Here is a 27,732-nt window from a genome sequence, read left to right on the forward strand (position 1 = left end):
CCTGGCAACATATCAAAAAGGAATAATAAATATTAATCTACTTTTGTACAAGGACGAGTTGCATTTAATTCTGAGCTACTATAGTTTCGGAGATCCCAGGGTAAGAACACACTGATGCTGGAAAAAGACTTAAGTTGAAGAGGAAAAGGGGAGGTGGCTGCCATTCTAAGGATGTCTGGAAAGAGTTACACCTTTTCCCCTGTGACCGGATTATTGTACCCCTGTGTGTCTCAGGCTGAGCCAAATACCTGAAAGTCACCTTTCAGTTTCCTCTTTCCTTCCACCTCACATGCACTTCATCAGTTAAAAAAAAAATTGTTTCTTACAGAGAAGACCAGAGAGAATCTTGAGAAAGATTCTTCCCTCAAACAAGCAGGGAAAGGGGAGTAGCTACTCCTGGAGGAGGGACTTAAAACTCCTCCTGGACCCTTCTCTCTTATTCCTTTATGGAAAAAAAGCCCTAAACTCTGTATTTGGGAATAATATGGCAACCAGCTCTCACTCTTAGGACACTGTAGAAAGCCCAGTGCAGCTGGACGAAGGTGTGGGTTTTGGCCAGCAAAGCCCATGGCAGAAGAAAGAATTACTTGAGACTTAAGTCAAGAGAGATGAGAGAGAGCCAGAGACCAGCTCCCTGAGACCCCCTTAGACTCTCAAATTTATTGAGCACAATCTTCAAACAATCAGAGTGACATATATCATGGGAATTTGAACAAAGTAAGGCGTCAGTCATAAATCTTAAGCAATTTAAATAAAAGGTTAAACTGTTCTAGGTTACGACATGCTAAGAGATAACGAAAGGGCAGGGAAGCGTAGGAATCTCATGAATCAGAGACAGCCTGTTCTAGACGAGCAAAGCATGCCCAGCTGTTTTCAGCAATGTGGTCCTACAACTTGTTAACCCAAGATTGTGCTCCCACACAAAGGTAAGATAAAAACTCTGTAAACATGGATAAAGGGCAAGAATACCTGGCAGGAAGCCCTAGACTAGAACAAGAGGAAGGTAAACAGGACTTGTGCTGGCCCATCCCTGACTGGCACCTCCCTAACTTGGAAGCTTAATCAGAGAAGGACTCCTCCTCCCCTAACCTCCACCAGACCAACAAGTGGCAAGGAAAACAAGCATGAGATACTCTGGGAAAGATAAAGAGATAGACTCAACTTGAAGCGTAATCTAAAATCTAAAGATAAAGGCAGGGAAGATTTTTTTTTAAATCTTCTGGCAAAGCAGGCCCCAGTATAAAATGCAAGGCATCATTAGTGTAATTTGAAGTCTCTAGTTCACTTATTGTGATCATAGCAACCAAACAAATACCACACTGTGCTCAACCAGATTTACAGTCCCCTGCACTACAGGCTTAACACAAGGAAAGGTATGCCCAGATCCAAGCAAAAACTGTTAACTATTCAATAGTTTTAGCTATTCATCTCAAGGACTACTTGTCATTTTCTAGCTTCGGTGTTTTTTTGCCCTGAGTTAATCACCCTTGTCATTTAACTGTAGATTGGGAACTTTGAGAGCCAAGTACACAGATGACAGCCAAGTGCCAACCTTTCAAGCAGATTTTCCTAATGATACCAATCTCAGGCTTGCTATAAATTCTTTTCTGCAAAGATCAGTAAATGCTCATATCTTTCTATTTCTAGATGAATAAGGTCAAGATAGATGTGTAGGACTGTACTTTAATAGGCATAAAAACACAATGTGAATATAATAGCAGTTTCTGAAAGTGTTTAAAATATTGACTCATTCAACATTAAAATTTTCAACAGCTGTTTTTCAATTATCATGTGAATAGCAAACTATATTGATGATGTTATTAAACAAGGGAAGTACCCTATTTTATTTCATCATTTTCTTTATTTTTTGAATTGAAATATAGTTAATTTACAATATTATATTAGTTTCAGGTGTATGACATTGTGATTCAACATTTTATTAGATTATACTCCATTTAAAGTTATTACAAAATAATAGATTTATTTTATGTATGTGTTTATATGTACTGTGCTGTACAATACATCCTTGTTCATTATTTATTTTACATGTAGTATTTTGTAGCTCTTAATCCCTTACCCCTAACTCCCCCCTCTTCCCTCCCTCTCCCTCTGGTAACCACCAGTTTCTTCTCAATTCTTGAGAAAGCAGCCTGTTTTCATTGGTAAGGCTGTCCCTAGGGGCAAGAACAGTGTTGCTATGCTAGTGTAGAAGCAAATACCAGTGACTTCTTCCTCCATTTCCCAATAAAAGCGCTGTCACAACCTCAACCCTTAGCTCTGGCGTGATGGCTTTCCTTCACCCTTGGGCCTGTGTGCTAGTCAGCTGCATTTCTGTTTCTTTAGTAGGAGAGTTCAATCTCTCAGATCTCTATCCTCCACTGTGGAATGAGAGTCCTGGTCAGTTCAGTGACTACAGGGTGGAAAATGGAAAGCACATTATCGATCCCTGGGTGTACCCTGAGAGGATGGGGATGTATAAAATCCTCGTGAACAAGACAGCCAGTTATTTTGAAAAATTTGCACCAGATAATGAACAAAATATTTTATGGGGATTGCCTTTGCAGCATGGCTGGCAATATACTACAGGTAAGAACGACTCTTGTTTTCATTCCAGTATAGCCAAGCTGTAACTGGGACTGGGACTCTGTACATATCAGACTATGTATCTGAAAATTGATTAGTTTATTTTTCCTCTTTTCCCCCATTACCATTATTTTCTACTTCTCTTTTTCTTCCATAAATCTCTTTTGTGTGTTGCCTGTTTTGACTAGAAACTGCAATGGGACATATGGCATAGATGTTGAACAAAAGAGACTTCATATCTAACCTACTGGGCATCCTGCAAATATTTATTGAACTCCTACCAGGTGCCAGTCTTCATTCTAAGCACTGGGAAGAATAAAACTGTCAAGAAGATAAGCATTAAAAAACAGAAGGTGATGTCAAATTAGTTGGAATGTCTTAAAGTTCTATTTGTGTTTACCTATACATGGAAATGGAGACAGGCAAGGAGTGGCACCTTGTTCATGAGGTTGTTTCTCTGCAAATGATTGCTTCCTTTGGAAAATTAAGTGCACTCTAGGGTTTAGTTAGAAGATATGTTTAGGCAAAAGATTCATGAGTTACAAGATATTTAGGCTGACAGAGAAGCTCATGAAAGAGAGTAGTGCCTCCTTCATTCCACACTGATAACACCACCAATAAGTAAGTTTGTTCTGTTCTGATGGAAAACACATAGGGAGAAGATTAAGATTTATCTGAGATCTGAGTAGGGGTCACATACAGGAGCTACTGGAGATGGCAACTCATCCACATTTGTCAGGGGATGTCTTGAGACTCAGACTGACTCCTATTTATCCGACTTTCCTCAGAATTGAAAAGATCGAGGTCCAGGAGACAGCATTAATATATAGTCCACTGTGGAGACATGCCAGTCTCAGGGAGCCTGGAGGCCAGCAGTAGATGGAGGCTGAGTGGGCTGATAGATTAATACCCTTCTTACTCTTTCATTACACTCACATATCATGATTAAGCCTGACTAAACTCATCTAATAATGGGCTTAGATGTTTCCAGCATTTTCTAAAAGTAGCTATGGGGTTGGGGTAGATAAGTATTTCAGACAGTTTTCTTGTCATCAAAGGTGTTACAACACAATTGAAACAGAAAACAATAAATAACAACTCAAGTAAAAGTTAGAAGTGCAAAACAGGGGACACAGTAGAGTCAGCTGGAGTAATCAGATAAAAAAATGGATTTAAACTGAGACTTGAAATGTGGGCAGAATTTCACTGGGGAAAAAAGAAATGAAATCTATTAGAGAATAAAAGAATGAACGGAAACAGTGTTTCTCAGGCGTGGCTGCATCTTGAAAATAATTACCTAGCATTTAAAAAACATCAGTGCAGAGGTCCACCACCAGAAATTCTATTGTAATAATGTGGAAAATTAAGCTAAAGACTTGAGCTTGGAAATAGCATGGCATAGGTATACGTGATTGAGTATAGGGTATCGTTCTTTGTGTGTGTGTGTGTGTGTGTGTGTGTGTGTGTGTGTGCAGTCTGAGAAATACTCGGTTAGGAAAATTCACACTCCTAATATTCATGCAGGTTAACAGATTCAACATTCTTTATCAGTTATTGCTTTGAGAATGATCAGATTAGGAAAGCTGAGTGATGGAGAATAATGAGATGAAAAAGAAAAGAACTGAAGATATGAACGGAAAAGAGATGACCAGAACTAGCAAAAGAAAGAAGGAAGGTGATGAAATTATAGAGAAATGGAAGGAAAAGAAGGGGAGTGCACAAGAGAAGGGGTAGAAACAAAAGTAGAAGATGCAACACATGGGTCAGTAGAGGTGTGACAGCCAGGGAGCAATTGAAGAATCAAGGGAGAATGAATCTGATTTCTTCAGGCAGAAGTCAGGGAAAAGAGGACGTTAGCAGGAGTGGAGAGAAAAAATTGTAGATGAGTCCAGTAAAACACTGAAAAAGTGCAACAAAACAGAACAACTCTTCTGGGAGCATCAGCTGACAAGAGGAAGGAAATCAGAATCAGAAGGATGAACAAAAGATCAGAAAGAGGGATGGCAAAATGACATAAAATGAACATGAACAATCAGAGAGAGATTGAGAAAATATCAATTGTCATTTGTGAGGAAACGACTATACTCATTGGAAGAAACACTTTTCATGTTTTCTTTTATCACTTAACACAACCACCTTATGATGGTTAGTTATGATTAGTTAACATTAATATCCTCATTGTATAGATAAGGAAATTCAGGCATAAGTGATTATTTATTTAGCCAAAGTGAAGTTAGTAAATTACAGAGCAAGGATTTGATTTGGACTCCAGGTTTCTTTCAATCTGTATGCATATTGCTTCTCTAAGTTTGAAGGGAAGTAGAAAAAGGAGTTGAAGAGAAAATGGTTACAAAAGCAAATAATATTCAAAACAGATCATTCAAAAGTAGAATATTGCAGTGATGTTAGATAGAAGAAGAGAAATTGGTTCTGTGATGGGAAATGAAGAGTAAAGAGTGATAGGAAGAGAAACGAGTCATCAGAAGATAAATGTGTGTGCAACTTTGCAAACAAAATGCACCTAGGTAAGCAACGATTATAATCAGTTTCAAAATGTGCATAATAAATAATCTATGCATACTCTCTTTTCCAGGCAGATTAGTTGATCCCAGCGGAAGGACAGACTGTGGCTATGAAACTGGAGATCATTTGTGCATCTCTGTGGACAGTTGGTGGGCTGGTAGGTTCCTTTAAATAGCAAAATAAGTAATAACCTCCCTCCACCAAATTATTCAACCTGACATCTTAGGGACAGAGAAAAACAAAAGCAGCACTATTCCTTTGTGAAAAGGAACCTACTTCATCCTATACCTTGTGGGCTTTATGTCACATTCTAGGATTTAATGGCCACCATCTCAATAATGATTCCTTCCGACACGTTTCACACAGGGACTGAAAAAACGACCTGCAAAGGACAATGGCCTCTAAACAACTAGAACTGGCAGTCAGGTGGGAGGTCCCACTGGTCAGAAGAGAAGAGTCTCCAGGATGGGGAAGGATGAGAAACGAGAGAACAAGAAAATACTACTTTTTCTCATTTTGCTCAGACTAAATGTGTTTCATTTTGTAACTCGTAAACATGTCAGAGATTAATCTACCACAAATCATTCTATCCATCAGTAGTCTAAGGCCTCAGACAGACATTCAATACCAAAACAGTCAGAAAGTATTTTCTAATTCCTTAATTTTATTTTGTGTTTTAGTAGCAAAACTAATTTACACACAATTTCTTAGAGCTATTTCTCAATAATTAGAGACAAAAGCATATTAAGTTTTACTTTCTTGAAGTGACACATATGACATCCACCTTTGCATATTTTTCTCATGTGATACCAATTGATTTTTTTCAAAGACTCACAAGTAGTCATGGCCGCAAATCCAGAATTCAGGGTTCTCCTTTCTCAGATTGACTTTGTAGTTTGCAGTATCAGCCTGCTACACTGGGGGCGCAGGACTGTGTTCACAAATGCATGTGTTCACAAATAACAAATGTGTTTCACCAATGGGAATCAGTACAATAAGCTTTACAGCCTACTAAACCACAATGTCTCAATCTGCTAGAATAGGTTATATTTAGAAAGAAATTTTAAAAATCTTAAATTATTTTCAGTTTAATTATCCAAAGATCTATTATCAACATTTATCTAACATTTTTGCTTTAAAGACCTAATATAAGACAATGACTTTGTGACATCATGGTTGCACATTAAACTTGGTTAAAGAAAATACAAAATATTAACACTATAACTGCATTAAGATAATTTAGGAAAAAATGTCACATTTCATGGTAAAACCTCAGTGGTGGTGTAGCATTCTGTGCATAAGTAGATACCTTTCTTCCATTTTTACATCATTCTCTGAAAGCATGAGTTATTACCAAATTCATTAAAACTACTTTTTGTTTTAAAATATTGTCATCAACTACTTTAACCCATATTCTTTTATGATTGTAGGGTTATTGACAGAAGCATGTTACAGTTTTCTGTATGATCCTTAGGGAGATTTTCGAATTTTTTGCAGTTACTTTTTTTTCATATGTTTCTGAATCTTTGAGTTTTTGCTTAATGGTTTACAGATTCCTTAAAAACATCCTCTATCACATTATTTAGCGCTCATGACAATAGTAAGTATTTTGCTTTTACAGATATGAATTACTTTCTATCTGCATTACCCTTCCTTGGTGCAGTTGATTCTGGCATAATGGGGATATCATCAGATCAAGTAACGCTTTCGCCACCACCCAAGGATCAGACGAAGTTTTGTCTTGATGTTTCTAGTTGTCAGTCATCCTTTCCTCAGACAATGAGCAAGTGGAATACCTTTTACAAGGTGCTTTTGTTAAGTTTTATAACTTATTCTCTTAGGAGGTGGTAAGAGTTTGGGTTTTTTGTATAATACTTTTTGTTTAGTTTTTAATGTGTATTATACAGTATAAAAAATCTAAATTTTTATGGAAGTTATAGTAATACCATTACATTACAGCAGGGCGTTGCATGTCATTAACACCTCTGAACCAACATAACATTAACACAAAATCTATCCACTCACCTCACCCTAAATAAACCATATGTAAATATGAGAGCAGACAGGTTATCTCACTGGATGAAAAGATGATTCTGGTAAATTGAACCTTCAGGTCAACTGAAGTATAACACTTGGGAGAACTATAATTATGCAGTTGGTTTTAGAACAGTCAATTAACTTATTTCAACTGAATTGATCAGTGGTCATAAACTGGTAGAATTAAACAATTATATGGCAATCAAAACTAAATATTCAATGACCAAAATAAAATACAATGTTTAAGCATAGACATGGGCCAAAATCAATGCAAAAAGATAGAGTTGCTAGTTCTATAAATTATTAGCTCATTATTTTAAGTATGATTAAATTAAATATTCTAGTAGTTTTCATCTTTTCTTAATCTTAAACTTTTGTGGTAAGTTCAACTAAGGTAACAGAAGAACAACTGATAAACAAAAAATAACGTTCTCTTGGCCAGTATAAAATATGGACTTACGGGAAAACATATGAAGTTCATCTGTTTCATAAATGCATTTAATGTTACTACTAACAATAGATCATTATTATAGTCTTTACAGGGTGCTAGTCACTGATAGCTTAAATTAATCCATAGAAAAAATTTCTCATCTCGTGTAGAATGTTGCTAAATTGTAAATGTGAACAAAATTAAACTGTAGGGAGAGGAATTGTTATAGCTGTTCAAACATTAATTTCTTCTCTTTGCTATAGCATTTGCAGTTAACGTCTAGTAGCTTTGATGACTTATTGAAGTACTTATGGGATGCACATACCTCAAGCTTGAAAGATGTCTACAAAGTTTTTGAAGATAGGTAATTTTTTGTCTTATTTATTGTTTTTTATCCTTTTAAAGTGACTATCAATCTTCCTATTAAATATTATATTTAATCATCGGGGATTTTTATGATAAGGTATAAATGTTTTAGTATGATCAGGCTTAAAATGTGTTTTATGAAGAATGGGCAAAAATTTGAGGGAAAAAACCCTGTAACAACCAACCAGCTAACCAACCAACAAACAAAACATGCAACCAATTTGTCTCTAATAAAAAAAAATTATCTATGTTAATTTTATCATAGGCACATAATCTGATAGGCACATACTTGGGGCAAAAAGTCAACTAGCATCAGGATTACCACACAAAATAGCCTAGAAGATTATCAGGCCACTCCACAGGCACACCTAGATGTGAAGCTGTAAAAATGATTTGTGCTAAGATGTGAATAGCACTGTATAAGTCAGTGTTCTCCAGAAATACAGGCTCATAGGCAATGATAGGTAGATACACAGATAGGTAGGTAGACAGATAGATATGCATTGTAAGGAATTGGCTCCTATGACTATGGAGGATGACAAATCCATAATTTGCAAAGCCAATGTCAAGTTTAAGCAAAAAGCCTGTAACTGCTGTAGTACCAGGAAGAGCCTATGTCCCAGTTTGAGAGCCATCAGGAAGGAGAATTCTCTCTTATTCACAGGAAGATTAACTTTTTGTCCTCTTCAGCCTTTCAACTGATTGAATGAGGCCCATCCACATAATGGAGGGCAAGCTGCTTTACTCAGTCTATTGCTTTAAATGTTAATATCTTCCAATAACACCCTCACTGAAGCACCCCAAATAATGTTTGACCAAATATCTGGGCACCCTGTGGCCCAGTCAAGTTCGTGCATGAAATCAACAATCATGGGCTCTGTCTAGGGGGTGGAGTCAACCAGCAAGAGTGACATATGGGATAGAAATCTGTGTATAGTTTAAAACATGGACAGCAACAACAAAAAAATCAGGGCTCATTGGTATTGTAAAAGTAAATTTCTAAATCCAGCAAGAATGTCGGGTACCTCTTAGACCATTGGTTGTTGTCTTGCTCACAGATGCCGTCATCCATCCAGTAAGGTAAATAAATAACCTGTTCACAGATTCACAGCATGTTTCCTCCCCTACTTATGGCTTCAACAACTTACTGGTATTAAGTTGGGCAATTCAAACAGCGATAAACTCAGTTTTCTCATCTTTGAATCTGTAATAATAACAGTACATGCTACATCGGATAATTTGGGGGATTAAATGATACATCAATTCATCGTGCTTAACATGCCACTGGCACATAAGCAGCATTCCATATAAAGTAACTATTATCGTCAAAACAAGAGTCAGTAGAGGGCAGTTGTGGAGAACATGAGCTTTTTAAAAGCCAAATTGCTAGTTTAAATCCTGACTCTGCAATTAGGAACGTGGCCCTGTATTGCATCCAGCTCTTCGCACAGTCAACAGCCATTGAATGTCAGCGTCACATGGCAGTAAGAATTTATTGCTCACTGTCTGAGGCTTGGCTGGGCAGCTCTGCTGATCCTTCCTGAGCTCACAGAGTGTTGGCTGATTTTGTCTGGCCCCACGGGGTGGGTAGGGAAGCTTGGCTCTGCTCCACTTATGTCTCCCTCTCCGTCAGGCAAGCCTGGGTGTTTTCCACTGTGATGACAGAATGGCAGGAGACTTGAGAAACCAAATGTGAGAATGCATGTTAAACTTATGGTGTGTCAAGTGGGCTAATATTGGCCAAATCAAATCTTATGGCTGAGCCAGGGGTGGGAAATTATACATCCTCTCTTCCCCTGCCTTTTTTCCACTGTAGCAGGGAAGGGGCACTGGAAAATGACATGCCAAAAAAATAGAGAGGAGTGCTGAATTCGTGACTAAGAAGAGCCAGGTGCTTGTAAGGAACTCTGCTGGGGAGACGCCAAGCCTGTACTTAACTAGGATTCGGGGTGATGAGTGTTCTAATGGTACCATGTAGGGGAGCAAAGGACAGGGAATTGATTCTGGGGGATATAGAGAGTATTGAAGAATCGAGGCCCTATTTGCAGTCTGCTTCAGCCTGGGGACCTTCCTTGGAATCTCATGCGTTAGTTACTTTAGGTAAAAAATATACTAGGAGTTGTTTATTTACACGAGACAAAACTGAGCTCTGTGTAGTCTACATATACTTAAGTCAAACTCTGTGGTCCTGGATGGTCAGATTGGCTGGTACATGTCCATGGTTTATGTTTTTAAATGTTTTAAATTAAAATGAGCCTTTAAGGGTGTATTTTTCTTTCTCTTTGACCACATCTTAACTGACTTATTGGTTGAATTGTTCAGTAACCCATTCAACTGAACAATGTGAAAGGCTTCCATTAAATTCCACTTGTGCTCATATGCCCTCTGTGTCTTGACCTGGTGCCCTCATCCCTTTCCTCGTTTCCTCATGTTGCTGACTCCCTTGCAATTTGTTTAATCCACTGTTACTAGGGTTAGGTGGCCATTGGTCAAAATCCTTATGAATTCACACTGCTGTTACTCCTTACTTCATTGTCAGCTGTGATGTGACTAAAGGCAATCAGCTGTGAATCCGAACCAGACTCTTCTCTCATCAAGCGTTCATTGCACCCAGTCTTCTACTTCTGGGTGTGGGAGGCAGTGAGAAGCCCATGTGTACGGGAGCCAAACACAGCAAGTTTTCTCCTCCGGCTTATGTTATGGATTGCTTAGAAACATAATGCAAGCATTTTCTACTTATTAGACCCTCCATATGCACTGTACTGTGGAAACAGAGAAATTATAACATAACCTAATTAATAAAAATTTCAATATAATCTAGTGAGAAAACAAAATTTTTAATGTATGAGTGATATAGTGCTTTGGGAATATAGAGAAAGAGGAAATAGTTGATTCCACCTCAGCTGGGCTGGAGAAGTCTGTGAAGGAGGTGACATCTATGAGGAGACTTAAAAGAGAACATAGCTGGTGAGGAAAGCGTGGAGCAGACAACGTTTCAAGGGGAATAACTGTCAAAACCTGCAAGTTGTTTTGCATGCTTAGACCAGAGGGGGACAGGAGCTGTGAATTATATAGTTATAAAACTATTTATTACACTCTTAACCTTTCCAATGTAATAATTTGTTCTCTAAATAGGTGAGAGGGTTTGGCTACCGAGGAGGCTCCACTAGGAAAAAAGCACTTATTTGGAAAATCAGACAAGAACATCAGACATCTTTCTCTCTAGGATACTCAGTGTTTTGGGGCTTTCTGACTTCAAGAATCAATAGTTTACAAAGGATGTCTGAGTTTAGGAAGAATTTTGTCTTGGAACATTTGATCTTTATCTGCATATTTCTAGTCCTCAGTTATGGTCTAACATCTGGTTATTATATGATTTCCAACTGTAAGGTATCTGATTAAAAGAGATACACACTCAAAGCAAAATATAAACAATTGATGGGATGATCCTTTCCAAATTTAAAACTTTTAATTACCTACATATCTTCAAAGGTAGGTCCTCAAACCATCACATCCTAAAACTAAAAACTACATTCTTAGTTTGTCAGCAGAAAGTGATCTTTCCCAGAAAACAATGAAGCTGAAATTCCGAGTGGACTAATTATAATGGTACATGTTTCCACTCGTCTTTTAGGTTGGAATATTATTCTGAACCAGAAGCAGATTTTGGAAGAGATTGGTGTGTGGCTTTGGACTATCTAGCTACATCTCGCTTTCCTACAACGTTTATTAGAGTGTCTGAGTTCCAGAAGGCCCTGCCACCACGAGTGCTTGTCAGTGGGGATAAAGCCCCCTTCATCAGCAACTTTACCGCCCTTCAGAACACAGTCCTGCTTGGTCTAAATCTTCTTCACAAAGTGGATAGCGCTACAGGTAAGAGCCTTATAAATAATACCTTAAAGAAAATCAGTATTTCTTTGAACGAAGGAGGGAATAATGATTATATCAGAGGTATGTATTGCTATAACACATACTCTCAAAGAAAGTCATGATTTCTTGCAGATATCCACCCCACACATTTTGGTCCTTCCACTCATGGGTTGTCCTCTCTGATGGGTTCCATTGGGCAGCATCCCACAGTCCTGCAATCCTTGTAACTAACCCTATTTTCTTGAGACCAAAGAAAGAATCCAGAGGCAGCAATGGAGACATCAGCAATTTATTGGACAGGGAATCTTACAAGTCAGAGGCAAAGGTCCTAGAGTGATACCCCACCGTGGATAGCCAATGGCAATCTTAGCTACACAGGGGAGGAGGGGGCTGTCAGTTATAGGGGGCATGGTGTCCAAAGGGCTCTTTGGTTGCCAGGGGGACTGCTGGAACACTCCCTGCCCTCCTTCCCCCTCCCCTCTAGATCTTTGGGTTAGCAACCATTGTGAGGGCTGCTGTTTCCTGTTGATAACAAACATACATGAGCCATCCTGGTCCGAGGGCTAGAACAATCCTCAGCTAGGAGTAGGGCTGATCATGTAGGCAGTTACTGATTAAAGTTTCAGCCCTTGATGGGGAGACAGTTATGCACATAAGGTAAGGGTAAGGCCGAGTCAGGTCAGGCAGAGGATGTACAGATAGCAAGAGAGCAGCCATATAGGTCCTTGTTGACCCACAAAGCTACCAGATTGCTTCAGGTCTACTTTTTTCATCTCCAAACCCAGATACATGCTTTTTGTAGTTCTTTTCTTTCACTTTAGTATCACTCTTAAATTTAGAAAAAAATAAAGGAATCTCAAAAGAAAACCTGCCACAGTTAATGAAAAAACTAGCAAACTGACATATGTGAGTTCCCTCTATTCAGCCTTCGTAGTCTGGCAGAAGTATTCTGCTCCAGCCCCTCAATTGTAGGGTTTCCTAGCAGCGTGAAAAACAGAAGGAATCTTTAATTGCAAGTTTGCAGTACCATATCATACTAATTTTCCAGACATGCTCTAAATGCAGTGAATCAAAGTTAAAACATAATTAAAATATTAGTATTTTTGTACTAATATAAATAAAATAGAAACAGACTCACAGACATAGAAAATAAACTTGTGGTTACCAGAAGAGGAAAGGGAAAGATGGAGGGATAAATTGGGAGTTAGGATTTGCAGATACTAACCACTATATATAAAATAGGTAAATAGCAAGGTCCTACAGTATAGCATGGGGAACTATACTCAATACCTTTTAATAGCCTATAATGAAAAAGAATATGAAAAGGATTTATTTATATGTGTATAACTGAACACTATGCTGTATACCAGAAATTAACACAACATTGTAAACTGACTGTACTTCAACTTTTAAAAATTAACATTTTTAAAACAAAAAAGAATCTGAAAGATTTAAAAGACATAAAACAAAGTAATCGACAGATGACTGGATAATGAAGATGTGGTATATTTATACAATGGAATACTATTCAGCCATAAAAACCAACAACCTAATGCTATTTGCAGCAACATGAATATTCCTGGAGAATGTCATTCTAAGTGAAGTAAGCCAGAAAGAGAAAGGAAAATACCATATGAGATCACTCATATGTGGAATCTAAAAAAAAAAAAAAAAACCAAAACAAAACAGAAACAGACTCATAGACATAGAATACAAACTTGTGGTTGCCAAGGGGGCAGGGGGTGGGAAGGGACAGACTGGGATTTCAAAATGTAGAACAGATAAACAAGATTATACTGTATAGAACAGGGAAATATATACAAGATCTTATGGTAGCTCACAGAGAAAAAAATGTGACAATGAATATATATATGTTCATGTATAACTGAAAAATTGTGCTGTACACTGAAATTTGACACAACATGATAAAATGATTATAACTCAATAAAAAATGTTAAAGAAAAAAACAAAAAAAAAACCCAAAGTAAATGTCAAATATATGTTTTTGAAATCTTATTTGCATTAGGTTTAGTTACAAATAAACCCAAACACCTCAGGGCTTCCTGCAATTGAAGTTTCTTCCTGCTGTAGTAATGGTTCCAGGGCAGTGTATTCAGTCAGTGGCATCTTTCCTTCACTCAAGGAGGAGCAGACTGAAGATCCTTCCATCTGTGGTCCTTCCAGCCCCTGGCCTTTATATTACCTACATCTCACCAGCAGAAAAATACTATAGTGTTGGAGACAGCCTGGACATTCCTCTCACTTCCTCCTATACTCTATTGGTATGAGACAGTCGTATTGTCCCAAATCTGGGTGCAAGGGGTTAAGGAATTAAATGGCTGCCGACGAACCACCTTGGGTGACAAATCTACACCATGAAAGGAGATGTCTGAGTTTTGGGAGTCACCTAGCCATCTCTGACAAATTATTACACAGCATGATTGTTTTCTAGACCTGGATCCTATAAGCTGGCTCTTTCCTGTTCGGATGTAAAGGGTAAAGAACTGAGTCAAGAGTTGGAAGGTCTTGAAAGCTTGGAAGCCCCATACTACAAGATTTTATTACTGAGATTTAGATTTGGATTTAATATGTGGTTTTGAGTTGCTTTCACAAGAAAAAAATTGGAGATTAAATGTTGGAAACTACTGATTAAAAGAAAGTGACCTTGATAGCATAATTGTGTAGATATCACATAACGAGGCATTTACTATTATCTAGTCACTATTCCCATGGCCAACCATTCCTCATGCTCCCAGTGACACACAGAATTCAGTCGTAGTGACAAAGGCCATAGGATTTTCAAATAAGTAGAGAACAGAGAAAAAAGATATATGAGAAGCAAACAATTGGTAAAATACAAACATTGATATTTAAAAATGAGCATTTTAAATTAATTCAATAGAAATACACATTTACATTCTCAAAAATCCTTTCAAGATATCATTTAACTGGAGGCAGGGGTATAGCTCAGTAGTAGAGCATGTGCTTAGCATGCACAGGGTCCTGGGTTCAATCCCCAGTAACTCTATTTAAAAAAAAAATAAAATAAAAACAAAACAAAATCAGCCGATTTTTCAGCAGGAGCTTTGCAGTCCAGAGGAAGTGGCAAAACATATTCAAAGTGTTGAGAGGAAAAAGTTGTTCTCTACCTGGCAAAGGTGTTCGCCAGCATTGAAGGAGAGAAAGAGTTTTGTGCACAAGCAAAAGGTGGAGTTCAGCACCAGTAAAGCAGTCTTACAAGAAATGGTAAAGGACTTTTTAAGCTGAAATAAAGGGTGCTAATTAGTAATAGAAAAACATAAAATATAAATCTCACTGATAAAGGTGAAATACAGTTAAATTCAGAATAATTTAATTTTGTAATGGTGGTTATTCATATATAAATCTAGTATGAACGTTAAAAGACTAAACTAGTAAAAATAACTATAATAACAATTATTTGTTAACAGGTACACAAGACAAAAGATGTCAATTGTGACAATGAAAGCATTAAATTTGGGGGTGTGTGAGAATAAAAATGTAGAACTTTATGATGTGTTCAAACTAAGTTGTAGACTGAGAGTAGACTGTTATAAATACGACTGTGGGATCGTCACCAGTTGTGGGTTCTGGCCAGCAGAAGTCCCGCCGAGATGGAATGAATTACTCAAGACTCTGTGGAAAAGTCAAGAGAGCGAGAGGGAGTCAGGAGCCAACTCCAGGATCCTCTCAAATCTCCCATATTCATTGAGTACAGTCAAAGGAGGAATGCAGGAATTTAGGGCAGGACAGGGTAGGATCACAATGAGTACAAAGGCTTTGTTTATTGTTGGTGTTTGGCTCAAGGTCAGAAGACCCTTTTGGTGAATCATGTTCATGTAGAGCCTTTCAGCTTATCAGGGCGGAACGTATGAGAATCAGCTGCTTAACAACTTGGACTCAGTAGGCTGTGCCTGTCTTAGGTTGCCCCCCTCAGGGGATCTTACCTGTCATTGGCCTTCTCACCTCTGAGTCTGCAGCTTTTTATAAGTTGTTTACCATTCCAGCCCAAGGCTGTTTTGGGGATAGAAGACTAACAGCGGGCACGCCGAGTGTTTATAGCCGGGGGCCTGGGTCATTGCTAAAACCTCAAGGCGGTTACTAAGCACATCTTCTTTAAGGAGATAAGCGGCTGGGATCTGTTACAATTTGTTAACCCAATCATGGGTTCCCACATATAACATATTTTATGTAAGACTCATGGTAACCACAAGCAAAAATCTATAGTAGATACAAAAATGGTAGAGACAGGAATCTAAGCATACCACTACAGAAAATCATCAAATCACAAAGAAAGAGAGCAAGAGAAGAAAGGCACAAAGGTATCATAAAACAACCAGGAAACAATGGAAAAAATGGCAGTAGTCCAAGCCTATCAATAATTACTTTAACTGCCAATGGACTAAATTCTCCAATCAAAAGACAGAATGGCTGAATGGATTAAAAAATAAGACCCAGCTCTATACTGCCTACAATATACTGACTTCAGCTTTAAGGGCACTCAGACTTAAAGTGAAAGGATGGAAAAAGATATTCCACGCAAATGGAAATCAAAAGAAAGCTGAGTTAACTATACTTATATCAGGCAAAATAGACTTTAAGACAAACATTATAATAAGAAACAAAGAAGATCATTATATAATGATAAAGGGTCAATCCCACAGGACGATATAATATTTATAAGTATTTATGCACCAAACCTAAGAGTACCTAAATATATAAAGCACATATCAACTGATCTAAAGGGAGAAATAAACAGCAAAACAATAATACTAGGGGACTTCAACACGCAACTTTTATCAATTGATGGATCATCCAGAGAGAAAATCCGTAAGGAAACATCTAGGATCAAAGAGTATTTTGGAGATTATCAGAGTTGGCAAACCACTGACCCAAGAATGGATCATGGCATTTTTGTTTGGTCTGCAAATATCAATATTTAAAATATAAAATTATTTGTGAAAATTTAGTAATGATAAATTTCATGAAAAAAATCTAAATTTCTGAGATTCTTCTAAAAAGCTTTATAATACAGGGTATGGTGGGTCTACATTTCTGCACATCACCAAACTCCTGAAGTTGAGTAGCATTTGCCTCTTTTTGAAATAGTTTTATAGCTATCATCACTACTAATTTATCTGATTTCCAACATTTATGTTACCATCCTGTCCTCTGTAGGCATTAGATTTTGCAGTCTCTAATATAAGTAATGATTAACGTCATATATATGAGTTAAATCCCTCAAGGAAAGAGTACTGGTATTTGAGAGGGATCAGTAGAGCATTCTTTTTGGCCTCACCTAAAATCAAAACCAGTTGAGACAGGCAAAGGAGAGAGTGAATGGAGGTGGAACCTCAGCTTCAATACTGGAAAACAGTTGGAGTATATGATTTAGATATGCAGCACCAATGTTCTTCCTACTGCATACCTCTTCTTTAGCCCTCGGAAAGGCCACCCAAGGGAAAGTCTGCAGAGTAGGATAGCATCCTAGTATCACTTCCTCACTAGTCTAGATAGAAGAGAAGAAGAGCTTTGCTTGGGTCTTAGGACTTTAGTAGGTTAGCTCTAGCCAGTTAAGAAGCATGAACCAAATGCTGTCACCCACCAATCGGGGAACATGCTGTATCTCCATGAAAAGGAGTAAATGATATTTATGAAGATAGCTCTTCATGGAAATTAAGCATTATCCTCCCATCCCCAAAGGGCCTAGGGGAAAAAAAGAAGTATACCTGGGACCAAAGATTCTGGACACTTCTAAACGGTTACCTCTTGTACATTAACAGATCTAACCTAAAATATTTCTTCTTTTCAAAAATTGTTTTTAAAACTTTAACTTATTTTCTCTTTATTCAAAATGCACTTTAATTGTAGCTTTTACTGATTTATTTAAAAATATATTTAATATATTAAAACTTAAGAAGTCAGTGACACTTCTTTGAAATATTTTACTTTTATTACATAAATCACATAATATTCTTTTAGGAAAATTAGGAATTGCAAAAAGAAAATTTAAGAAACTTACCCACCAATCTTATCTCTTAGAGAAAATTTTTTAATTTTTTATTTCTATTTTTTATTGAAGTATAGTTGATTTACAATATTTCAGGTGTATAGCAAAGTGATTCAGTTATAATACATATAAATTATATATATATAATATATAAATAATAAATATAAATACGTATTCATTTTCAGATTTTTTCCATTATAAGTTATTACAAGATATTGAATATAGTTCCCTGTGCTATACTGTAGGTCCTTGTTGTTTATGTATATTGTATATAGTAGTGTGTATCTGTTAATCCCAAATTTAAAATTTATCCCACCCCTCCCTTTCCCCTAAATGACACTTATTAAATGAAAATATGTCTTATTCGTTACCATCTTTCTTCATCTATATCTCTTGGTTCTTCACCCAATTTTTAAAAGTCACTCTTTGGTGCAAATTTATATAATTTTTTAAAATACATAAAACAGTGAAAATAAATGAATAAATAAAAACTTACATTGTACAAATGAAATCATACTCACTGCTTTGCACTATAGTTTTTACTAGGAAATTTTCATGGAGCTTTTCCCATATTAGGACATACTGATCCAACTCCTTCTGTTTAAATGACACATAGTGTTTAATAAGCATACCGTAACTGGGGATATTATTTTCTGTTATAAGCTATTAGCAATAATGTAACAATGGCATTTTATGTATACTTTCCTTGCCATTATTTATTATTTTACAAATAAATTTGTCAAAAGGAAATGAATTAAATTCGGTGGGTCATATACTGCCAAATGGTATTCAAAAAAATTATCAGGAGTTTACATTTTTGTCATAAAACTATTAGTTAAGGTTCCTGTTTTCTGCAACATATTATCATATAGCGATTTCTATAATTTGTGTTAGTGTATTATGCAGAAAATGGTACTTCACTCTTATATGAATTTAAAATTCTTTGAATGAGTTCATGTGCTCTTCCCAGTTTTCTGGGTAATTACTTATATATCTTATTGATTTTTATATGAAAAGCTGGTCAATTAATTTTAAATTCAAAAACTTTATGTGCATAATTAACATGTAATGTATATATATATTTGTATCCAAAATACTTGGAATTTTGTTTAAAATAAATATTTTAGCAAATGGGCATTAAATTTACATGTAATAATTTTATATCTTTTCCAGATTCATTATCTTTGACTGTATGGAAAATTTTAATGAAGACACATGTTGCAAGGATGGTAGTTCTAGAGCTTTTTGAAACAATCCTTGCTATTTTTAATCCAACGTTCTTGGAAATGGTTAATGAATTAGAAATGAACAATTCTAATTTGTTGAGAAACAGTAATTTCAAAGTTTAACACTATCCCCACCATATAATTTTCTTGTTTCTGCTGTTTTTGATTTATGCTTATTTGTTAGGATTTTGTCCAAGCATTCCTAATTTATATTCAAATTAACACTATGATTATTTTGCTCAATTAATAATTCTTGATTTTTGCATTCATCAGCATTTAAAGTTTTATGGGATCTAAAGAAGATTGTACTAAAGTATCATAAATCACTAAGAAATTAATCAGCAGACAATAAACTTGTATGGCTCTTCTCTTGTTATCCTATGTAAACTGATTTCATGAAATTTAAAGCAATATATCTTGCTGAATTATAACCAAAGTTCGGATCATTTTAAAATAAAGTACTGACAGTCAATTAAAATTTTAGAACTCATAAAACTGAGCTGGCAAATCGACTATACAACTGATTTGTCAGTTTTTTGGTGTATGTTTTCACTGACGACAAGTTTATAGCAATTAGGTAAATTTCCCCTCCTTTGGTCCACACTTAATGAGTGCAAGGATCAAAATTGTCAAGGTTTCTCTTTTTTAGGAGAAAATGCACTGGCCAGCAGGTGGTGACTTTCAGAGTTGAGATAAAGTGTTTATTTGAAGGTTTCCCTGAGTTCACCCATAGACCAAATCTACCCACTAACTGTTGGAAAAAGAAATTAGGTAAGTTGGTTTGAATAGTATGCACATCAGAATAGAAAAATAATGGCTTAAATCTCAATTCTATTGCTTTCCAGGATGAACATGGGCAATTTTCTTAACCCTCTCCATGCCTCAGTTTAGTAATTGTTAAAATGAGATTGTAAAACCTACTTGCAGAATTACTTTGAAGTCAATAAAAACATAAAGTGACTAGGACTCTTCCCAATGCACAGTAGGCATCCAGAAAAATTAGCAATTGTTACAATAATTGTCCTCAGAAATTGATAACATGTGCTATATTGTTGGGGCAGTAAAAATATCTTTGATGGATGACCGAGGACTATGAATATGTTTTTATTGAATCCAAAAGCACACAGAGGATTTCCTGGTTGTTGTGGACAACAGAGACAGTGTTGTAAAATCCCAAAATCTTCTACCACATATGATGTGAAATAACTATACATTTATGAAATGTCCACACAAAACCAAACCCTCAATGTTACTTGAAGACAGACAATGCTAAAAAGACAAAATAGCTACCAGTAAATAGAGAAAAATCAACAGATACTAGTGCCCCAGGAACACAGGCTTTGACCTAATCCCAGCAAGCAGAGGCAGACCAAGAAAAACTGTCTGGTAGATGAGGAGGGTAGATTCCAAACAACAGCAGAAAGAGGGAATAGACTATATTTAATAGGCTGTATACTACCATCTAGTGATAATCTAAAAAATATCATCATTATTCATAGTCCATTTTTCAATGGTTCATTCTAGACTTCCCCTGACCCTACCACACTCTTGTAATTACTTGTATCTTCTTTCTCTGATGGTGATAATCCTGGCATTTATTTGCAAGCGATTACACTCTGGAAGATAGTTTGACAGTTTCTTATAAAACTAAGTGTACACTTATCATGGAACCCAGGAACTTGGGCATTTATCCCAAGGAAATGAAAATTTATGTTCACATAAAAGTCTGTAATTGAGTTCATGGAAATTTATTTCTAATAACAAAAGAAACCGGAAACAACTTAAATGTCTGTTAATGAATGAATGGTTTAACAAATTCTGGTACATCCATAAAATGGAATACTACCAGCAATGAAAAGGAGCAAACTATTGATACATGCAACAACTTCCATGGGTTTACACTTAGAGGAAATGCCAATATTAAAAAAAAAAGACTACAAAAAAAAAGACTACATAGTACAATTCCATTTATGGTATCTTCTTTGACCCTGGATAAAAAATTTCTGCAAGCCTCAATTTTCTAAACTACATGAGAGAGATACTGGCTAATTTACCTTATAGAGGTTTGGGGAGTGTTAAACACAGATGGAAATACACAGTGCTCAATGCAGTGAATATGTGCTCCATAAATATTAGCTGTTACTCTGTTTTGTTTTTGTTTTTTGGTCATTCTCTGTTATTGCTTATTTTCAAAACTTTATAAAAATTTAATTCTACTTACTTAAAGATGTATGTTAGGGTTCTTGTTCGAGGTGGGGTAGGGAGGTTTTAAGCAAGGATCTGGTGGCAACTCTGGTAACAAAATTAGTCAGAGAAAGACAAATACCTTATGAGATCCCTTATATGTGGAATATAGAAAAAATAGATACAGAGAACAAACAGATGATTTTGGAGGCTGGGGTGGGCAAAGTAGGGGAAGGAAACAGTCACCCAAGTCCAGGAAGTGCAGAGAGTCCCATACAAGATTATTAACCCAAAGAGGAGCAAACCAAAATATATTATAATTAAAATGTCAAAAATTAAAGATAAAGTGATAATATTAAAAGCATCAAAGGAAAAGCAACAAATAACATATAAAGGAACTCCCATAAGATTATCAGCTGATTTTTCAACAGAAACTCTACAGGCCAGAATGGAAGTGGCATGATATATTTAAAATAATGAAAGAGAAATTACCAAAATATACAAACAGCTCATACGGCTTAATATCAAAAAAACCAACAACCTAATCAAAAAATGGGCAGAAGACCTAAATAGACATTTCTCCAAGGAAGACATCCAGATGGCCAAAAGGCACATGAAAAGATGCTCAGTGTTGTTAATTATTAGAGAAATGCAAATCAAAACTACAATGAGATGTCACCTCACACTAGTCAGAATGGCCATCATTAAAAAGTCTACAAATAAAAATAGATTAAAAACAAACTTCTTCTGTATAGCACAGGAAAACATATTCAATATCTTGTAATAACCTTTAATGGAAAAGAATATGAAAACAAACATATGTATCTATATATGCATGACAGAGACATTATGCTGTACACAAGAAACTGACACATTGTAACTGACTATACCTCAATTTTTAAAAAGTCTATAAATAAGAAATGCTAGAGAGGGGTGGAGAAAAAGGAACTCTCCTACACTGTTGGTGGGAATATAAATCACTGCAGCCACTATGGAGTTCAGTATGGAGATTCCTTAAAAAACTAAAAATAGACTTACCACGTGATCCAGCAATCCTGGGCATATATTTGGAGAAAATTATAATTCAAAAAGACACATGCACCCCAATGTTCATAACAGCACTATTTACAATAGCCAAGGCATGGAAACAGCCTAAATGTCCATCAACAGATGACTGGATAAAGATGTGGTAGATATATATATACCATACACACACACACACACACACACACACACACACACACGCACACACGTCTAAATTTGTTTAATTCTTTAAAATCAGATTTTTGAAAAGCTTAAACGAGATAATGCTTGCAAAGCAGTACTTGGTTCATAGAAGTACTCAACAAAAGTAAGCAAGTTACCATAAAAGACAGCAGAGGCTAATTTATTGTCACTGTGAAGATACTTTTAAGGGAAGTTTGGAGCTGTTGATTAAAGAAAATGTTGAGGCAATGGGCATGACACACTAAGACTAAAAAATTACACTATGCCCACCTTTATGAGTGGACAACCTTAATACTGAAAGACAATGGAAAAGGCATATAGTGACGGGAGATGGAGAAAAAGGAGTCTGCAATGACAAAGAGGAAAACAGCAAAAGGGTATTTTGTGAATAGGTGAGGAGATTTTGCCAAGACCTTTCACCTTTGAGTATATACTTTTACCTATCTAAATAAAAAATACATTTCCCTCACAAAGTCAATATAAAATACTTCACAAAAGGTAGTGGCCAGTGAGGAATTTAAAAGATTTATCATTCAGGGTTTTCTGAGATTCTAATATCTATGTATTGTTTTATAGGAACAGCAACACCAAAAAGTTTGTTGAAGGCTGTTTTGAGACAAAAATCTCATGCTTAATGACTGAACTTACATAATTTAAATCACTGCAACTCACATACCTATTGAAAAATAACTCTTGAATCATTTTTGTTTTTTGAGGATGAGAGGTGGTGCTGCTAACTGAAATTCGACATAGAATCTTTTACCACACTATTTGCATAGCTACCTTATATAAGCATCCAGAATCTAAGAATAGAAATTAATTTCATACTGCATCTATAAAAAATTTGATTGGGCATAAAGAACTACTTTACTATGAGCCGTCAAAGAATGTATGAAACTTTCTCCTGGAAGAAGTGTAAATAACCAGCTATCTTTTCATGTGTAATCTTCATTGAGGGACCAGATGACTCTTAGATGAATGAATTGCAAATAGAAATGGAAAAAGTATTTCCTATACATTCTGTAAAATATGAATAATGAATATTTGAGGCAAAAGCAAAAGTTTACACATTATATTTTACAGTGCTAGAAAGAAACCAAGAGTGTAATGGTATCACAAAAAGCAATTATCTTACACATCACCAAGTTTCAGTTTTCCAACATCAACCCCCCATGTGATTGCTGTGTCTTCATCTGTGTTGTACCTAGGAACATCACTGACAGTGGAAACCATCCTTCTGGACAGCAAATACTACAGAATAAATAATATGATCTATGTCAATAAAAGACTGTAAAATAAAATTAAAATAAATTTCATTAGCGATTTCATGAATTCCTGAAATAGAATACTGTGAAATACTCATCTAGTTAATTGATTAAAAATAAAATTTATTTTTAAACTAGATTTTAACACTTAAAGATGTCATTTAATTTTACTTGTTTGCTATACAAGCAGATTTATGCTAATCTATATGCATAGACAAGCATAATTTGGTAATTACTAAATCAATTCCACTGAAAAAAATTTTTATGAACAAAATTATACCAATTTGCTCCTAACTAATTATTTAGTATCATTTCAGGATACTAATAGGAACAATTCGAGTGGGTAGGGACAAAACTCTAAACTTACAATTTCATATGCATAAAAATGTGAAGTGTAGTCTATATTTAAATCATAAATCCAACAGAAGACCTTCAGTGACTTCATTCATTCCACTCATACAAATATCATCACACTCTTTTACCTTGTAAAACCTGTTGGCTGAATCCATTATTTGTGGATAGGATGACAGCATTCCTCAGTTGAATAACAGAAGTTGTATCTGTATTCCTCCTGAGAAACTAACTCTACCTCCTATGGTAAATCCCTCAAAAACTCAGATTCAATTGCCGCAAGGAAGGACACCACAATCACATAGAAGCCAACGCCTGTAATGTAATAGAAGAAAGGTACCATTAACTGTCTAAACAAAGCAGGAATTAGCAAAATTACAGAGGCTTAGCCTGTATAATTTAGCCACTTTATCCTCCACATCATGATGTTGAATTTGTTGGCCCTAGGATGCACTTAGGACTATGAGAGCTTAGGGTTAATCATAGTCAGGAAACGTTCCGCACCAGGGGCGTGATGAATCCACCTAACATATCCCAGTTCCAAACTACCCATGTCCTACATTGATTCACCCCTCAAGGAGGAAGTGAAAAATAAGATTTGACTGAGGAAAACATTTACTTCAGTTTTGGTATATATGGAGGTGATGCTCAATATATATACTTGTGGAGATTCTTTGCCAAAATTGAGGAAGAGGTTTCGAATTAAATATCTGGTTCTATCCCTTCAGCTCTCTCAGGGATGGTTCTGAATCCCAACCAACTCTGTTTCCAATCAACCTCACATACATTTTCCTAATTTTCAGTTTGGTATTGGTTCTTGATGCTAAGTCATTTCAACCAAGTACTCACTCTAGTATTGGTGCATATTCTATCTTTGGACAATTTTACCTACTTCTTGATTCCTGTGTTCATCTTGTCTACTAGGATTCTGGCCACTCCCAGGCCCGGGTTATTCCTAGGCCTACTCCTCAGCCTGGCTTTTCTCACAGGTATGAATTCATAACTTCTGTTAATGAAACACATTCTCCCTCATTCCTGCTTGATAACCAGAGAACTATTTTGATTGTTAATCTAGCTGTCAAGGAGAAGCCAGTGTAACTAGTGATACAAAACAAGTCACAAATGATAGATAGATGTTTCAAAGATTATTTTCAAGCCTTTAGATAACATCATTTTTTCACTATTTGAAACTTGGTGTACTAGGTGACCTCATTCCACTTATTTCTACTTTTAATCTTAATCTTCAAATTGAAGTGGATGATTGTCAATATAAACATTACCTTGAGCTCTCCATACCGGGCCTAAAAGAATTTTGTTCATTATCAAATACAACATTTATTTTGATGAATTTTGATAGATGTATACACCAATAAAACCACTACCACATGCCTTCAATTTTGAAGCAGGTTTTCCATAGGGGAATTCCCAGAGTCTGAGGCAGGCCTCATCTGCAACCTACCCAAGTATTTGCCCTCATCTGTCAAAGAAGAATGAGGGTATTCTTCTTCTCTTCCACACCACAGATCCTGCATGAGTACCTCTTTTTGAGGTTATTGAATCCAGAACTTCATCAAGGAAATGTACTCCCATGCCAGACCTGAGGGCTAAAGGATGATGATGACCTCACTGTAGGCAAGTTGGCACAGTCCACACCTCTGTTAACTCAACATACATAAACATCCTTCATTCCTTATTTAATTTTCAAATTCAACAATAAAATCAACATCATGGTCCATCAAACATGGCGGCACCGTCCAGTAAGTGGGGAACCCAAGTTTTGTCATTAACTCTGTACTCAACTCTGGGAGATGATCATTCCCCTTCTAGGTTCAATCAAAATGCCCTTTAACATTCTACAACTAAACAACAAAATTTTAGGGTAATATTTATACGAAATAATAGGGAACAGAAAATAAGCCACTTAAGGATATAAAATATAAATATTCAAGCAAAGAAGAAAATAAACCTATTTAAATGGTAGCCATTATTGAAACTCATTAGGGAAAAATTATCTTTCCTCTTCTAAATCCATTCAAAGTTCTTGTCTCTGTAGAATGACCCAAGACTTTATTCCTAAAGTGTCTAAGCCATTAATAGCCCTGCATGTACTAAGTTGCTGCAGACTTCCAATATTTTTTTTTCCCAACGTGTTTAGGAACTGGCCAGAGAATTCCCTTGATACGACACATATTTCTCTTAACTTCTTTTTATATAGCAGGAATCATAATTCACTTGGATAAATAAGGTTAATAACCCTAAACCTTCAGTAACCTAAGGAGTGATTCAGTAACATAAGGAGCCCAAGATAGCTGGGTGAGGGTGCCTCTTCTGATTCAATAGAAATGTTTTTGTGTTTCCTGGAAACTATGGTATTTAAATCAGCAAAGCACAACATTAAGGAGATAAGAAAAGAAAAATTGTGAGTGGGCCATTAGAGGAAACAATTAGAGGAACCACTCCCATTTTCCCTCCCCTTGATTCACAAGATATTTGCTCTAGCAGTGTGAGAAAAGTCAGCACATATCAGTCTCTGCTTATGAGCATATGCTGTATCTTATAAGCCCACAATCTCACTAGGTGGTATTTATTGAGACTTCCATACACCTTTCCACTAAAAGTACACGGCAAGACCAGAATCCCTTTGAAATTTTTTCTGCTACACAAATAATATCTTAGTAAAAAAACAATGTTGTCTGTTATACCTTGACAGCAATTCAGACATTGAGACAGTCCATAAAAGCAGGCAGAAGTTTTATAAATGGGTAATGCAAATCCTAATCCAAAGTGAGTGTTGATTTCAATGAGTACAAATCCCAGCTCCTTTCATGGTGGAAGGAATACACTACAATCCACTTGCTACCAGTAAACTGGTTTATGCTCCCAGATTTTACCCAGTTGAGGGCTCAGAGTAGTTACCTGTCGTCTGTGGGTTGAACACTCAGCTATGATGATAGCCAGTCTTGAAGGGGGAAACTTAAGTCTTCCAGCCTCATGCATAATTTTCCTCATGTTACAATCACTATTTGAGTTCTTCCAAGTCTCTGTTCACTGAAAATGAAACTGTGAAGAACAATACCCAGGGTCACATCTTCTTCCAAGGAAAGTGCATGGCCAGATGCCCTGCTCAAGCTTCTCCGATTCCTATTGTCCTTTGGGGCCCCATCTCAGTGGGGCAATCATACTGCAGGAGCCCACTTCTGAGTGTTATCAGCATGTCATGTAGAAAGGTCACTTAACAAGTATGAAATATGAAACCTCCTTGAGGCCGTAGATGATGGTGGATGGAGAACTAGCAGGGCAGCATGATTAGGTGTTTCTAATGACTACTTTCCAAGAGTTCTTACCAATATGATTAAACAGCTTTAGGAGGAAAAAACCAAAACTACCTACAAACAAAAGTTATTGCAAGGGTTTTTACCCTTGCAATATTTGTCAAAAAGATATCCACATTGCATAAGATTTTGAACACAAGGATAAGAAAGATTTGCCTATTTATTGCCCATCTCATAATTAGCCACCTCCACCAATTCATACTTGACAGCACAGTGTTGTGGCTCACATAGATGTATCTGAGTTATTTGTTCCAACCAAGGATGGGTTGAAAAGAAGTACTAATATGACCTCATTGTGAGCATTATTAAA

At 36.3% G+C, this 27,732-nt stretch overlaps 1 protein-coding gene across 19 annotated transcripts in view; it reads left to right on the plus strand.

Moving 5' to 3' along the window:
- The first annotated feature begins 2,229 nt into the window (after window positions 1-2,229).
- C8H6orf58 (chromosome 8 C6orf58 homolog) overlaps window positions 2,230-27,732 on the plus strand; it is a 161,032-nt gene continuing 135,529 nt past the window's right edge. For 5 of the 19 annotated variants that reach the window (XM_032484862.1, XM_032484860.1, XM_032484858.1 and 2 more), the window contains exons 1-5: window positions 2,231-2,586; window positions 5,177-5,263; window positions 6,728-6,912; window positions 7,837-7,937; window positions 11,574-11,812. In XM_032484862.1, the coding sequence (XP_032340753.1) occupies window positions 2,286-2,586; window positions 5,177-5,263; window positions 6,728-6,912; window positions 7,837-7,937; window positions 11,574-11,812 (913 nt within the window). In that variant the 5' untranslated portion in view covers window positions 2,231-2,285. Of the gene's footprint in view, window positions 2,587-5,176; window positions 5,264-6,727; window positions 6,913-7,836; window positions 7,938-11,573; window positions 11,813-19,010; window positions 19,440-19,712; window positions 21,284-23,682; window positions 23,809-25,014; window positions 25,080-25,613; window positions 25,831-27,732 lie in introns of those variants that run through there. The other 14 variants (XM_032484869.1, XM_032484865.1, XM_032484866.1 and 11 more) reach the window with 9 other exon arrangements.

The sequence above is a fragment of the Camelus ferus genome, chromosome 8, assembly GCF_009834535.1.
Source record: "Camelus ferus isolate YT-003-E chromosome 8, BCGSAC_Cfer_1.0, whole genome shotgun sequence".
NCBI classification, from domain to species: Eukaryota; Metazoa; Chordata; class Mammalia; order Artiodactyla; family Camelidae; genus Camelus; species Camelus ferus.